Source organism: Dipodomys ordii, unplaced genomic scaffold (assembly GCF_000151885.1).
Source record: "Dipodomys ordii isolate 6190 unplaced genomic scaffold, Dord_2.0 Scaffold34, whole genome shotgun sequence".
Taxonomy (NCBI): domain Eukaryota; kingdom Metazoa; phylum Chordata; class Mammalia; order Rodentia; family Heteromyidae; genus Dipodomys; species Dipodomys ordii.
Window position 1 is genome coordinate 829,160 of NW_012267250.1, and position 13,875 is coordinate 843,034.

General features: G+C 41.8%; 1 protein-coding gene across 1 annotated transcript in view; it reads left to right on the forward strand.

Annotated features, from left to right (window-relative positions):
• The first annotated feature begins 7,043 nt into the window (after positions 1-7,043).
• The window catches only part of Ifit1b (interferon-induced protein with tetratricopeptide repeats 1B), a 13,695-nt gene continuing 6,863 nt past the window's right edge, over positions 7,044-13,875 (forward strand). Inside the window, exon 1 of the mRNA XM_013017037.1 lies at positions 7,044-7,270. Coding sequence (XP_012872491.1) covers positions 7,266-7,270 — 5 coding nt within the window. The 5' untranslated portion in view covers positions 7,044-7,265. The remainder of the gene's footprint in view (positions 7,271-13,875) is intronic.

Consider the following 13,875-nt stretch of genomic DNA (forward strand, 5'->3'; position numbering starts at 1 on the left):
AGGCCATTCTCTGACAGTGTATTACTGCTTGTTCTGTATTTTTAATGACATTCTGTAGAATGGTCAATAGCAAAACTGGTCTTGGAACAGAGAAAACATACATCTTTGTCAGCAGAAGGGTTCCCTTTCCTCACAAGAACTTGAAACTCACATGTGTAAACAATTTCTAGTTGTCTCACAATAAGAACAGTTTAGTAATGACTTTTTTTTGAGGTTTAACTTTAGTATAGCAGGAGAGAAGGGAGGAGAAAGAGACAGAGTTAGAGAGACAGAGATATGAGAGCAGAGATGCATACAGAGAGACAGAGACACACACAGTGAAAGAGAGAGAAAGAGAAACACTTTCTATTCCCCAGGCAAAAAAAATGGAAACAAAGATTCAATATGGGGTTTGGTTTTGAGTCTGGGAAATATACATGGAGATGCCTAGCAAACCCAGATTATTAGACAATGATTCTAGGTGATCAAGATGGATGCTGTTTATTATTATAAAACACAGAAATGTGTTCTTGAGGTAGATTAGATCGATCGGGAGATAGGAAAATTATTGTTTTTAATAATATAATATTATACAGAGTTACACACTGTTGGCTGCTTTCTCTCATTAACATTGCTATATTCTGTGTAATTCATGGGTTTATTTAGGGCAAGGACATACTGGACAAGATTGTGAATACCTAATTAGCTGAGTCAGAGCCCCTTGGGACTAGATCTGCTGCCAAATCCAGTAGCCATGTGATTAAACACTCCTGTGTTTCATGTCATCCTGTTACTAAGCAATAATTTCATACACAAAAAAATTTGAGTTATACTACTCTCAGTGTAAGTCACTCTCCCAATCTGCATTTCAGTATTTACTTATGATTCTCTCCTTTCCTTTCAAAGTTGGATTAAGGGTAGTACTTTGGCAGAAAGTATTTACACCCAAACTCTCAAATGGCCAGTTGGAAACCACCTGTCTGATACAGAGGAAGAGAGTTGAAAATGGTCTCCCTCCTCAAATCTATTCTTTCCCTATCCATCTCTGTCCCTGCAAGGAACTAGATACCAGCTACTGGAGAGCCACTACCGGACTCTGTGCTTGATTGTATCCAGTTCTCCAGAGCCTTACAGTGAGAACCTCTACATTGTCTTGGCCTAAAACTCAGGATCAAATATCTGTATCTCAACAGCTACATAAACATAATATAGGCAGCTACCCTATGCCCACTTGGAAAATAGCAGTGAAAAGGCCTCTAGGGAATAATTAGCCCAGACTACACAGGTAGAAGGCCTTGAACCCTCTCCCTCACTGTGAGAGCAGATCTCATGATGACTAAACACATTTATTTACTTATTTGTGTCTTTCTTTATTTTTGTGCTTATATGTATTGAGGCTTGAACTTAGGGTCTTGCACTCTTGCTCAGCTTTTTTGCTCATAGCTGGGGCTCTACTACTTGCAGTCTATTATTGCTAATAGAAGATGAGTTTCATAGACTTTTCTGCCTGGGAATAATTTCTAACTTTGATCCTCAGATCTCAGCCTCCTGAACAGCTAGGATTCTAGGTATGAGTTACCAGTACTAGCAATCAAATGCTTTTAAATGTGACCTGCTTTTTGAGTACTAACCTATTTCATCTCTTTACAATCCCACAAGGGAAGTTCTATTGCTCTTCTGATTCACAAATAAGTAAATGTAACTTTAAAATTTGTGAATTAGATGGGTCAAGAACACATACCAAATAAGCAACAAAATCAAGTAAGGACCCCAGAAGGGCTGACTCCAAGTGGCCTTCACCACTGGGTAATGCCATCTTTGTGTACACAAAAGCAAGAGGAGATAAAAACAAACAAACAACAACAACAACAACTTTAGTATTTATCATTGTGCCCTAACTAGGGAAGAGAGATGGGATTCTCAAGAAAAGATGTTCCTTTGGATGCAAGTTGTTCTTTAAAGGGGCTTTATCATCTTGTAATCAGAGCACACAGAAGTGAGCTGAGGGATGGCTGGGAGAAACCCCTGTCAGCTGGTGATCTGACACCTGGAAGGTTGTTGTGAGTTCTTTACAATGGCTCATGTTTGTTCCTTTTGCAGATGTTTGTCCAAAAGTCATTCTTCCTTGGAAGCAAACAGGCTTCCACTCTTCCCTTTAAGGAAGCAGACTTCAGGCAGGCTGGCCTAGGCCTGTTTCCTTTCCTTTGTTCCCCTGGGTGGTTCCATTTCCAATTCCTGGCTTGCTTTTATTATAATTGGAGAATTGTACCTTTTGTTTCTGTAAGTCAAATATATATAGGAAGTAGAACCAGAATTATCATTGTTGAGGTCATGGATCTAAATAATACCCTGTGCTTTTAAGCACAGGAGTGCCAGAACATCCTCTAGGCTCTAGAAACTTGTTTCTTTCTTACAGGTAGAGGTACTCTATCTCAAGTTACCTAAACCTTCCTTTGAATGAAGTGTGGAAAGAGGTGCTTATTTTTCTTTTTTTAAAAAAAATTATTGTAAAGGTGATGAGCAGGGAGTGTTACAGTTACATAAGTAAGGTAATGAGAACATTTCTTTATAAACACTGTTACCCCCTCCCTCACTTCCTCCCACTTACCCCCTACTTCCCACTCCCCAAGTTGTCAAGTTCACTTCCAACATAGTGTCTAGTGAATATCATTGTTGCATTAGTTCATCCTTTGTCCTGCTGCTTCTGTGGTTCCTTTTCTCATCCACAGATCAGATAAGCTTATATACAAGACAAAGAGTACAGAAAACTAAAACAGAAAGAAAGAAAATATAAATAACTGCATACAGAACATAAGAGATTTTTAATTTGTACAGAGATTTTCGTCTATACTCTTTTTCAGGCATACCCTTTTCCCATATGGTCTGTAACTTTGAACTGAAAAACGACATTCCTTTTCTGCTTAAGCCTTCATATATGTATTCATCTTTAGACTTAGATATACCCCTCTGTCTACTGAACAGTACCAAAGATTTTCTCTGGCAAGAACCTTCTCAAGCTGGCTTGGGCTCCTGCAGCACATAAACAATTCCAAAGACCTTTAGTGTCAGATAAAACCACATTGTGATAATAGTAGATGAAGACAAAATTCAGGGCTACTGGTGTAAACATGTCTAAGCATAGATCAAAATAGAAATGTTATTCTACTGGGTCCAAAACCAACCAAACAGCCCCAACCCAGCTAATAAGAATGACAGTACTTTGGTCAGATTATACCTTTAGCTTTGGTCTAATCTTTTCTTTTCCCTTTCTAGATATGATTTCAGTTCTTGCTTCCATACAGCAATCATTCTCAAGCAAACTCCTGATTCCTTGAAAACATTCTACAATCCCCTAACACATGTTCAAAATCTAACAAATCCTCTTGTGATGATACTCCACCGTTCCCCTTGGTATACGTCTTCTTGAAAAGCAACTAGTAATTGCTACCGATCTTGCGCAATCATAAGTGGACTCTCTTTCTCTATTCTTGTGGTACTAAACTCAGTGCCACAATGCTTGCTAGACAGGAGCTCTAAAAATTAAGCCATACTCCCAGACCTTTTCTTACATTAGTTGTTTTTTTTTTTCATGTTAGAATGATGAATTTTTGCCTGGGGCCAGCCTCAGACCCAGATCCTCCTCCTATGCTCCACATTATTACTGAGATTACTGCATGTATCAACAGACTCAGCCTCTCAGATGGTCTTTGGAGAAGGGGATTTACGGTAAAGATGCTCATCTCCAACTACAGTGGTCCTTTCATCTTTCACTACCCATTGCAGTGAAGTAAGACCCACTAGAGTTCCAAAACAGATTGGACAAAATACTACCACCAAAAAGAACATTGGAAGAGTAAAGGGAATGTTTAAATTACAAATCTTTTTCTCTTAGTGCTTAGCAATTTTCTTTGTCCAATTAGATCATTACGGTGCTCTCTATCTTAATTAAATAAGTACACTGAATTTGAATAGATCATGATTATTAGGTTTGCCTGGGAGAACAGCCCTCTACCCCCTTCCTCTTCATGTCTGTGGATATGGAAGTGATCTCAGAGCCCGGGGAACCTCTTACTATTGGAAGGAAGAGTGATCAGAAACATTCAGGAAGTAATCTCAGTGGATGAGGAAGTGACTTGGGTCTAGGATCCTTTGCTGACTCACAGTCAGGTGGTTGGCAGTCAGGTGATTATTGGTTTGGGGCAGGTAATTTCTGGTAAGGCTTTTGCTGTATTCCATGAAGAGGAAGAGGAGGGGGGTTTTCTCTTGGGCAGACCTAACAATGATACTTTAAACTTGGGAAAGTATATTACAAATTGAATTTGTCCTAGTTTATCTCTGCTTATTTTGTCAGTGGAAGATATTATCCCAGAAAAAAACCCTGAAATTTGACTTGGGCAATGTTGTCAAAATCCCCAGCCTCTGTTCCTGATTGATAGATGTCAGTCTGTGTTTCAAGGATTAACTTTCCTCCCATATTTCAACTCCACCATTTTAAATATTGTTTACTAGTTTACTAGTATTCTTCATAAAAAACACACATGTGGACATTTAGCAAGCTAGGTCTGGAAATGGCATAAAAATTAATGCATGCTCAAGCCAGAGCAGAAAATGCCATCAAAAAACTGCAAGCAAGCTGGGTGTTGGTGGCTCACGCATGTAATCCTAGCTACTCAGGAGGCTGAGATCTGAGGATCACGGTTCAAAGCCAGCTCGGGCAGGAAAGTCCATGAAACTCTTATCTCCAATAAACCACCAGAAAACTGGAAGCGGCGCTGTAACTCAAGTGGTAGAGCGCTAGCCTTGAGCTGAGGGACAGTGCCCAGGCCCAGAGTTCAAGCCCCACGACCGACCAAAAAAAAAAAAAAAACAAAATGAAAACAAGAAAAAAACCCTGGTGCAAGTGGTAGAGTGCTAGTCTTGTACAAAAAAGGTCAAATCTCAATGCTGGTATGTGTATTATGCACACACGCGCGCGCACGCACACACACACACAGAATATATCAAAAAGCATCTCAGAGTAAACCAATGCAACAATGATACTCACAAGACAAAACGTTAGAAATGAACTATAAAACTTGGTGGGGGGATTGGGAGGGAGGAAGAGTGGGAGAAAAATGAAGGAGGGGTAACAAGTGGGACAAGAAATATACTCACTATCTTATGAATGTAACTGCAACCCCTCTGTACATCACCTTGACAATACAATTAAATTATAAAAAGAACATTAATGCATGAAAGTTGTCAGGGCAGGTTCATGACCACACTTTGCTGCAAGGGAACCTGAGAAATGTAACCCTGTAAGAAATGAGAGGCAAATGTGTAAGCATTATGCCCACCTTTGGTCCTCAGCTCCACCCAGACCTGAGCTCCTCTCTGCCCTGGAGTTCTGGCCATACATCTGGCCCCTCCCTTTCTCCACCCAGACCCATAGGAGCTCCCATTTACTTCCCTTCCTGCTCCCCCTGACCCTGCTGCGACTGAGATAGTGAAGGTTGCGGTGTGCTCTCTCTCTGAGGGAAATATGGCTCCTCTAATAAACCTTGTAATAATCTTTCTCCTGTGCCTGCCTGCCTCTGTGTGGTCCCCTGGGATGGATGGGATGTATCCGTTAAAATGACTTACACAAGCTTAAAGCCTTATTGAGTGACACACTTGCTGGGTTACTCCAAATGGGGATGGAGGCAGCAGCAGTGGACAGGTGTGAATGAAATGTAAGCAAAGTTTAGGGGGAGGTCATGGAATTGAGGAATTGAGTGAGTCAAGTTCTGAGGATTGTAACGTGATGCAACTGGGGTAGGAATTTGTACATCATATCAGGGAAACAGTACAGTATCAGGGAAATAGAAACTTAATAGATTTGTTGTAAACAGAGAGGGTCACAAGGTGAGGACTTTTCAGAATCTGACTTCCAAGACCTTAGAAACCCTTGTAAAGAACCAAGACAATGAGACAATGAACGTAGCTGGTCAAGTTTCACACTATAATGATGTGTAGATTATAATGAAGTCAATAACCCTATCTTGAAAAGCTCAGAGAAATGGTTCTTGGCTTTTACTCATTTGCTTATCTACCCATTGCACAACCAAGATGTGGGAACTTACAGACGACTCAATAATAATTCACAACATGTCACAGTAGCAGCTTTTCATTTTTTTCTTTTTTTCCCCCTCTGCTAATTCCATAGGCAATTACACCAGCCTTGGTCTCAGAAAATTTTAATTCAACATGTAGATATTGTTAAATAACCTCTGTGGTGGTTGCTACTTTTTGCAACAGATGATCTTTAAAAAAAATCATAGTAGAAATAGATGAAACCTGAGGGCCATCAAAAAGAGTTTTGGGGACTTAAGATTGAGATACTTTCATAAATCCACACTTCATGGAGTACTATGTATAGTAACCCACTGCATTCTCTGAGTATGTGCTCATACTCTTCTACTAACCAGACCAAACAAGGTTGTTTTCAGGTTAAGGATAACATCTGACTGAGCAGTAATAGAGGTTTTGCTGAACAATGAATATAACATAGATCTTTTTGTAGAGACAAATATCTCAAACTTAGAGGGAACAGCCTTACAAAAGTTATAAACATCTGAGAGTTCATTCTGCCACCACTGAAAATGGATTTCTATAGCCTTCCCTCTATCCATAAACCACTGACCCCGAATGTCCTGGAATTGCCTGGCTGGATATAATGTGATAGTTAGCAATGACAGCAGTCTGACTCTTTCCATGAAACTATTCATGTACTCTTCTGGTCTGGTCCTACTTACCACTGGTTGATGTCTGTCGTCACAGGATACAATTATCTGCTATCTCCAAGACCACATGTACACTAACAGGGAGTTTGCGTATGAAAACAGCATCTCACAAACATCCTCTTTAGCTGCTGCAAGTAAACAAGTCTGTAATCAAAGTAGAGACAGTCTTCTGTGTATGGGCTTCATTTTAACCAAGATAGAAACATGCCAAATTCATTTGATCTTCAGGGTGTGAACAACTGCCTTCTTCCCCTATATAAGTACCTCATGTGAGGTCCACTAAGGAGAGCAGTCTATGAAACTGTCAGTCACCCGACTGTGAGCCAGTAAAAGGTCCCAGGTCTGTGATCGCTTCCCATTCTGCTGCTGTCACACTTCCTTCTGGATCTTGCTTTATAATCTCCACCGTGAGTTCAAGCTGCTACACCTACCCTAGCCCGGTGGTTTGGTGCTTCTACCTCACGTGAGTGGCAGTCTCCTTTTGGCAACCCAAAAGACTAAGAAGCACCTGCTGCCTCCCAGACAATGAGGTAAAAGCTTTCTTTGTTTTACTGACTTTGCTTCTGTGCACTTGGCAATTCCAGAACATTTCTTACCAAACAGTTCCTAGACAAATCTCCTTATAAAAGAGCCTTCTTAGTCATGGTTGTGATGCTGACAGGGACCCATCAATCTCATTTAATAAAGGATTGTTTAAGGTGGTATTGAAATATGGATACTAGGTTTAACTGGCTCCATCTTGGCATCTTGGTGGATGATGGGGGCTTTCTGAGAACTCTGGAGATGATAGAGGATATTCTTTGTTTTACATCTGTGTCAGGAGTTGTTAAGCTCCTGGAGAGTCTTGCTTCCCCTAGATAATTTGACCCTTGATCTCCCCTGATTGTTCCCTTAGATGGTGTGGTTTACTTATGTAAAACTCTTTGTTAGGTTTAATTCCTCACACTCCACGTGGTTTTTGGTCTGTATAGCTAGCACACTAGCTGCATTAGAGGCTGCAAGTTCTTTGGGACAGGAGTCCACTTGCAGATGCCAGCATTTTAATAAGGACTCCCAATTCAACCTCTTAAAGTATGGCTTCTCTGTATCTTACTGATCAAATTCCCATTTAACAGTATGGGCAAAGTTCAAGGAAATCAATAGGGGATGGTGATAGACAGTGGGGTGGAGTGGGGACTAACAACAAAGACAACAGGACACCACTAGGCCTATAGAGGTAAGAAGAAGGAGCAGTCAGACTTGGAGAGGCCTTTTGTGAAAGACTAAATTACTGATTGCCCAAAGCCCAGCACAGTGAGAGTTTAGCAATGAATACTAGGAACTTCACCTTTTCCTGAGTTAATAGTTTTTGAGTGGCACCTTTAGCCTCCTTACCCACAAGACAAATAAAGAGTGAGAGAAAGAGGCTGCACTCAAGCTCAAAGGCAAGATTCCTAACTTCCCTTTTTCAGAACTTGTTTAATGAGCTCAGCCCTTTCCAGGAATGGACAAGAACACCTTCTTTATCCCATAGGAGATGGTATTTAGGTAGTACAACCCTAATGTGACAATGTCCCTTGGGATCAAAGAACAGAAGAAGGGACACTGACATGTGGTGAGGTCAGAGCAACAATTATTGATACTTTCAGACATCCAGGTGGAGAGACATCCAGGTGGGAAAGGAGAGGAAGCGATATTTTGTTTGATAATTTGATGGAATCCAGGAGGGAAGAAGTTATTTTCAAAGATATTTATTCCTTTGACCTTGTCAATACCAAATCACAGTTTTGTGATTACTGTAAAACTCAACTTATGATTGCCATGACATTGCTTTTCACTAGAGCAACTGTTCTAAGGTGATCCTCAAAGAGGCAGCATCAAGATTCACCCGGGAACCTACTGGTATGCAAATTCCAGTCCCTTCTCCCCCATTTGGTGAGTCAGAACCTGGTGGGCAGTGAGCCTAGCAATCTGCATATTATGAGTCTTTTGAGACTCATGCTGTTGTAAGGTAAATCATCCCAGAAGCCACATTTTAAAATACAGAATATTGGAAATTTTATTATACAGTTAACAAGCTGCAGGCCACCAGTTGTTACAAAGGCCTGCACAGCATGCAAATACATATAACACAACTAGGAAACATGCTAAAGAGGAAAGAAACAACAAAACAATACAAACAAACCAATTCACCTCCCATGGAGAGCTGAATTGGGACACCATGATGACTGGATATGAGCCAGGAGACAGGACACAGGACACGATCACTGAGACATGGAGTCCTGGCAGCTAGGCTGGTCTGGGCCTAAATAGGTCCATGCAAAGGGGCAGGTCGCCAGGAAATTCCCAGTCCCAGGCACTGGACTGACAGATTCAGTAACTTATCAGCCAAGTGCCTGCCCCTGCCTCAGGGGTCCAGACATGCCCATTATTATGGGGGGAGGGTCCTTCCCCCAGCACGAAGACAAGATGCCAGACCCTACCATTCACCATGTGACCAATATGATGCTGGCCAGATCTGGCCTTCTTACTTCATTCCCTCCTTTTTTTCTTATGTACATGAAATCAAATAATTGATTTCTCTGTAAAAGGACTGAATTTTTGCCTAGGCCATTTACTCCTGTAATTTATGGAGTCTCCACCAGTTAGAAGTTGGCTCCATATGGTTGGTACCTCTTCAGTCAGGGGACTTTGCCCTGCTTTCCCCTGTCAGGCAGGTTCTGATTTACAAATCTATGTCCCACAAAAGAATGTCCTGGAACCAAAGTCTTACGTTAGGCAGATCCAAAGCAGTCTTTCACCAGATGTTAGTTGCAGGTGATGGAGTCAGGCAAAAAGGAGTCCAGTCCACGTTGACCACAGTGGAGGTGGTCAGGATGATGATGTAGTCTCCTCCAGATGCTGCCAGGCCATTTTTGGACTTTACTCAAACAGGAATCTCCAGATTAGAAGAGTGAAGTAGGCCCTGAGGAGAGACTAGAGCTGGTACAGCTTCTTTCCAGGCTTTGCCTTTGTTTTAGGGATTTTAGGGAAAAAACCCTCTAAACAAGGTTAACTAGACCTTGTCTCCAACCAGCCCAGTTCTTGGAATGGAAAGAATGCCTCTAGGTCCCCCTCCCTTTAACAACCTAACCCACCTTGATTGTTCTTGTAAGGGCGGACTGCTTAAACCGATAGGTAGTAATCTGGTTCATACTGGAAACATCAAGAGTTTACCTCTGCCTTTTTCACGTGCTTATGGTAAACTCCACTAAACTCCTCCTTGTATATGCTTACTGTAAGCTCCGCCTTACTATTGAATTTGTGAGTCATTTAAACCAAAAGTGATAGGCTGGTTTAAACAGCCATTGTGCGAAACTGTAACCTCATTGGCCACCTGCATGTGGTCTAGTATGACTGTGCAATCTTTTAGGTGTGTGACAATCTCATTGGTTACCTGCACATGACCAGGCTTGACCTCGTGAATTTTGCCTTTAAAAACCAAAGTACGTGGGCCTCTGGGGGTCGCAGTATCAGCTCCTGAGCCTGTGTTGCGGCCCTAGCTGGTCAGTGAAGGAATCTTCTCAATAGTTGCTTCCTTTTTAACAACTTTGTTGCGGTGGGCTCTGTCACTCCAGATGACTAGGTGGGCTTGCCTGCCTGAGTAGGGGTCTTCCTACTACAAAGAGATGGACTTGACAGCAGCAGCAATGTCTTCCAGCAGCTTAGGTAGATTGTCACACCTCCTGCTGAGGTACTGCCATTTCTGCACAAACTGGTTAAAAAAGCTTAACCTAAGGTCTGACTTTAGTAAAATTTCCCACTACCTTCCTGGTTGTCCACTGGCTCTTGCAGGCTGGAGCCCCACTGGTTTTTAAGGCAGTGTAGACAGTAGCATCTCCTGGGTAGTTTACCAAGGTGACACCTTTGTAATAACCAGAGATTTTATTAAATAAAGCTAGGTTTTTCTAGCCAGACACAGAGGGCTTGGACTTGTAACCATTTTTAAGTGTAGTCTCTACACTTGTCCATTTGTTATTGAGGAACCTAAGCAACTCTATTTTACTTAAGACCCCATCTTAGCTCTGTGGCTTAACTCGTGACCCACTTTAGCCCCAATGCCAGGAATTTATGACAGAAAGCCATGCACAAACAATTCTTGGAGCCATAGGTGGTGTTTGCATAAGGCAGGATGTCGAGATATCTGAAATTCCAGAACAGCCCCTCCTAGGATCTGGTGATCATTATCTACACCAGAAACCCTGCAGTTTAGCACGAATCCTGGAGAGCCCCCACTGGGGGGCAAGCCAACCAGTTTAAAGTACATTGGCCCCCTTGATCTGACCAACAACCTATTTCTGGTCCTTTACCATTTTGTCATGCGCCAATTATACTATAGAGTTGTTTTATGATTTTCCCGTGGTGTGTAGTGATTTGTTGCAAGATACTATAATGTATGCACAGCCCCTGCCTTCCCTAAAAAATGTATAGAAAGTGCTGTAACCTGGGCTCAAGGCATCATAGCGTCACAGGTTACTGAGTGTGGAGGACCAAGCTCGAGCTTGAAATAAACGACTCTTTGCTGTTTGCATTGATCGTGGTCTCTGGTGGTCTGTGAGGGAGCATCCGAAACTGGGTACTTCAGCTATCACTATTTTTTCCATGCCTCCTTTAATTTATCCTTCCTCATTTTAAAATGACTCTGTTCCCTTGATCTTAAGGGGATTGATGGGTGAAGATCCATCTTCTGTAACTTCTTCAAGCTGACTCAGGGGCATTGAAACAACCTAGTCAGGTATCTATAGCTTAGCCCATTTTACCAATGGGTTGCCAGGAGGAGATGTTATCAGGAGCACTATTTTACTCCAAACTGAAAATTATATACAACATTTAACTTTTAACAAATGCACAGACCTTTTCTCCAGCTACAGCAGTGTAGCTTGTTTAGCACTCTAGTTTGCAAAAGCATCTTCTGGCTGGCTTAGGAACATGATCTCTAGTGACCCTAACCATGCTTAAGTTACTTGTGTAGGCCTTTAGACAGATCTCAATAGGGACACAATCTCAGGTCCACAAACTTCTTTCCTGAATAGATTAATTTAGGTGGCTGTTGCCAGCCCAAAAGTTACTGCCAATTAGAGCTTTGAGCAAAACGGGGGGAGTTGAGATTTTAAACTATCCCCCACATTTTATACCCTTAACTTTTTACTACTATCACAGATGACTAGGAAGTTCCTGTCCCTTTACAAGGTAGATAGTCATGGACATTAGTCATGCTTACAAACTATCTTCCCATGTCCTCCTGGCTCTGACCAATTTTTGAAGGGCCATGCACAAATGACTCCAGGATTTGACACCACTTCTGCAATCCAAGCAGTGGCTTACTGCCTCAGGATGCTCCATCATTTGCCACGGTCCCAGGAGTGCCATTCTCTATGCTGGAAAAAATGACCCTTGGCATTTTCCTTGGTCAGTTGCTGGACTTGAATGCAGGGTTTGAGCACTGTCCCTCAGCTCTTCAGCTCAAGGCTAGTTAAGTACCCTGTTTTTGGATGCCCCCTCACAGACCACCAGAAACCACGATCAATGCAAACAGCAAAGAGTTGTTTATTGCAAGCTCGAGCTTGGTCCTCCATGCACTCGGCAACCAGATACACTAAGAGGCTCCAAGCATAATCAGCAGTTTTTGTAGTATTGAACAAACAACTTTAAGGAACTTTTACATAAGAAATTACATGATTGGTTAACATTTAAAGAAAGCTAAGGTGGGCAAATATGATTGGTTGACCTTTACAGAAAAATATCCTTGGTCCATAGCTTGACCGCAAACGGTTATGAGTCACACCTGGACCAACAGTATGCATGGCATGTCTCGCCCTGGGCTCTGAAGAACCGGTTGGTTAGAACATTATATGGTTTTAACTGAAACTCTTAGCTCATGGTCACTCAGGGGCAAAGTCACTTGGAGGCTAACACCTGCCTTAAGCAAAGGCCATCTATGGCTCCAAGAATTGTGCATGGCTTTCTGTCATAAATTCCTGATATTGGGCCTAAAGTGGGTCATGAGTTAAGTTGCAGAACTGAGATGGGGTCTTAAGTAAAATGGAGTTGCTCAGGTTTTTCAGCTAGCACTCTGCCACTTTGAGCTCCAAAGCAACTCTGCTTTTCCAGCACTTTGATGGTGGATTAGTGATGACAATCTCTCAGGGACCTTTCTCTGTCTGGGCTGGTTTCGAACCAGTTTCCAGATCAATGAGTCATCCATACAGCCACAAAGATGGTCTATAAGCATAGGCTAACCTGGAGCCTTTTTGTTGGTCATGAGGCAAATGCTCTTCCACTGAGCCACCTTCCCAGCCCCCTTTATGCCTTTTTCTAAAAAAAAATAATAATTATTTTATCTATTTTGCCTCATTTTTCCAAAACTGACTATGGACTTTTGATCCTAAAAGGGGGTAGAAGGGCGAAGATCTATCTTCTGTAACTTCTTCAAGCTGACTTCAGGGGTGTTGACCCTACCTAGCCAGGAACCTATAACCTTAGCCTATTTTACAAAGAGGTTACCAGGGTTAGATGTCATTAAGAACACTATTTTAACTTTTGACAACTGCACAGACCTTTTCTGACAATTTTTATCTTAACAAGTTCATACATACGTTTTTGTGCATGAAGATCTTGAAGTGTGCAAAATGAATATCAGGCCCTGAATTTTAGTGGCAAGAGATTTTTTGCAAATCTTATTCTCGTTGACCAAGATTTAAGTCAAAATTGTTAATTACTTTGCTGGTCTACTTTTTTCAGGGGTAGCTTGTTCTACCAAGGCATATTAGCATATCAAATATTTCTATTGAAGTATGTTGGGTAGGGGTTCCCTGGTGCCCAAATTTGACCCACCCAGTACTTGACTCTAGTTTTGTTCCAATCGTCTAGAGCATTTTATGCTTCAATTGACCTTTTGAATACCATCAAATGGAAGAAAGGAAAGGTTACCTGAAGCTAATCTATCAGTCTACCTGGCAGCCTGAATTTTTTCACCAATTTTAACCAAGAGCACTTAATTTTTCCTTTTTTTTGGGGGGGGTCTAGTCATGGGGCCTGAACTCTGGGCCTGGGCACTGTCCCTCAGCTCTTCAGCTCAAGGCTAGTGCTCTACCACTTGAGCCACAGCGCCACTTCC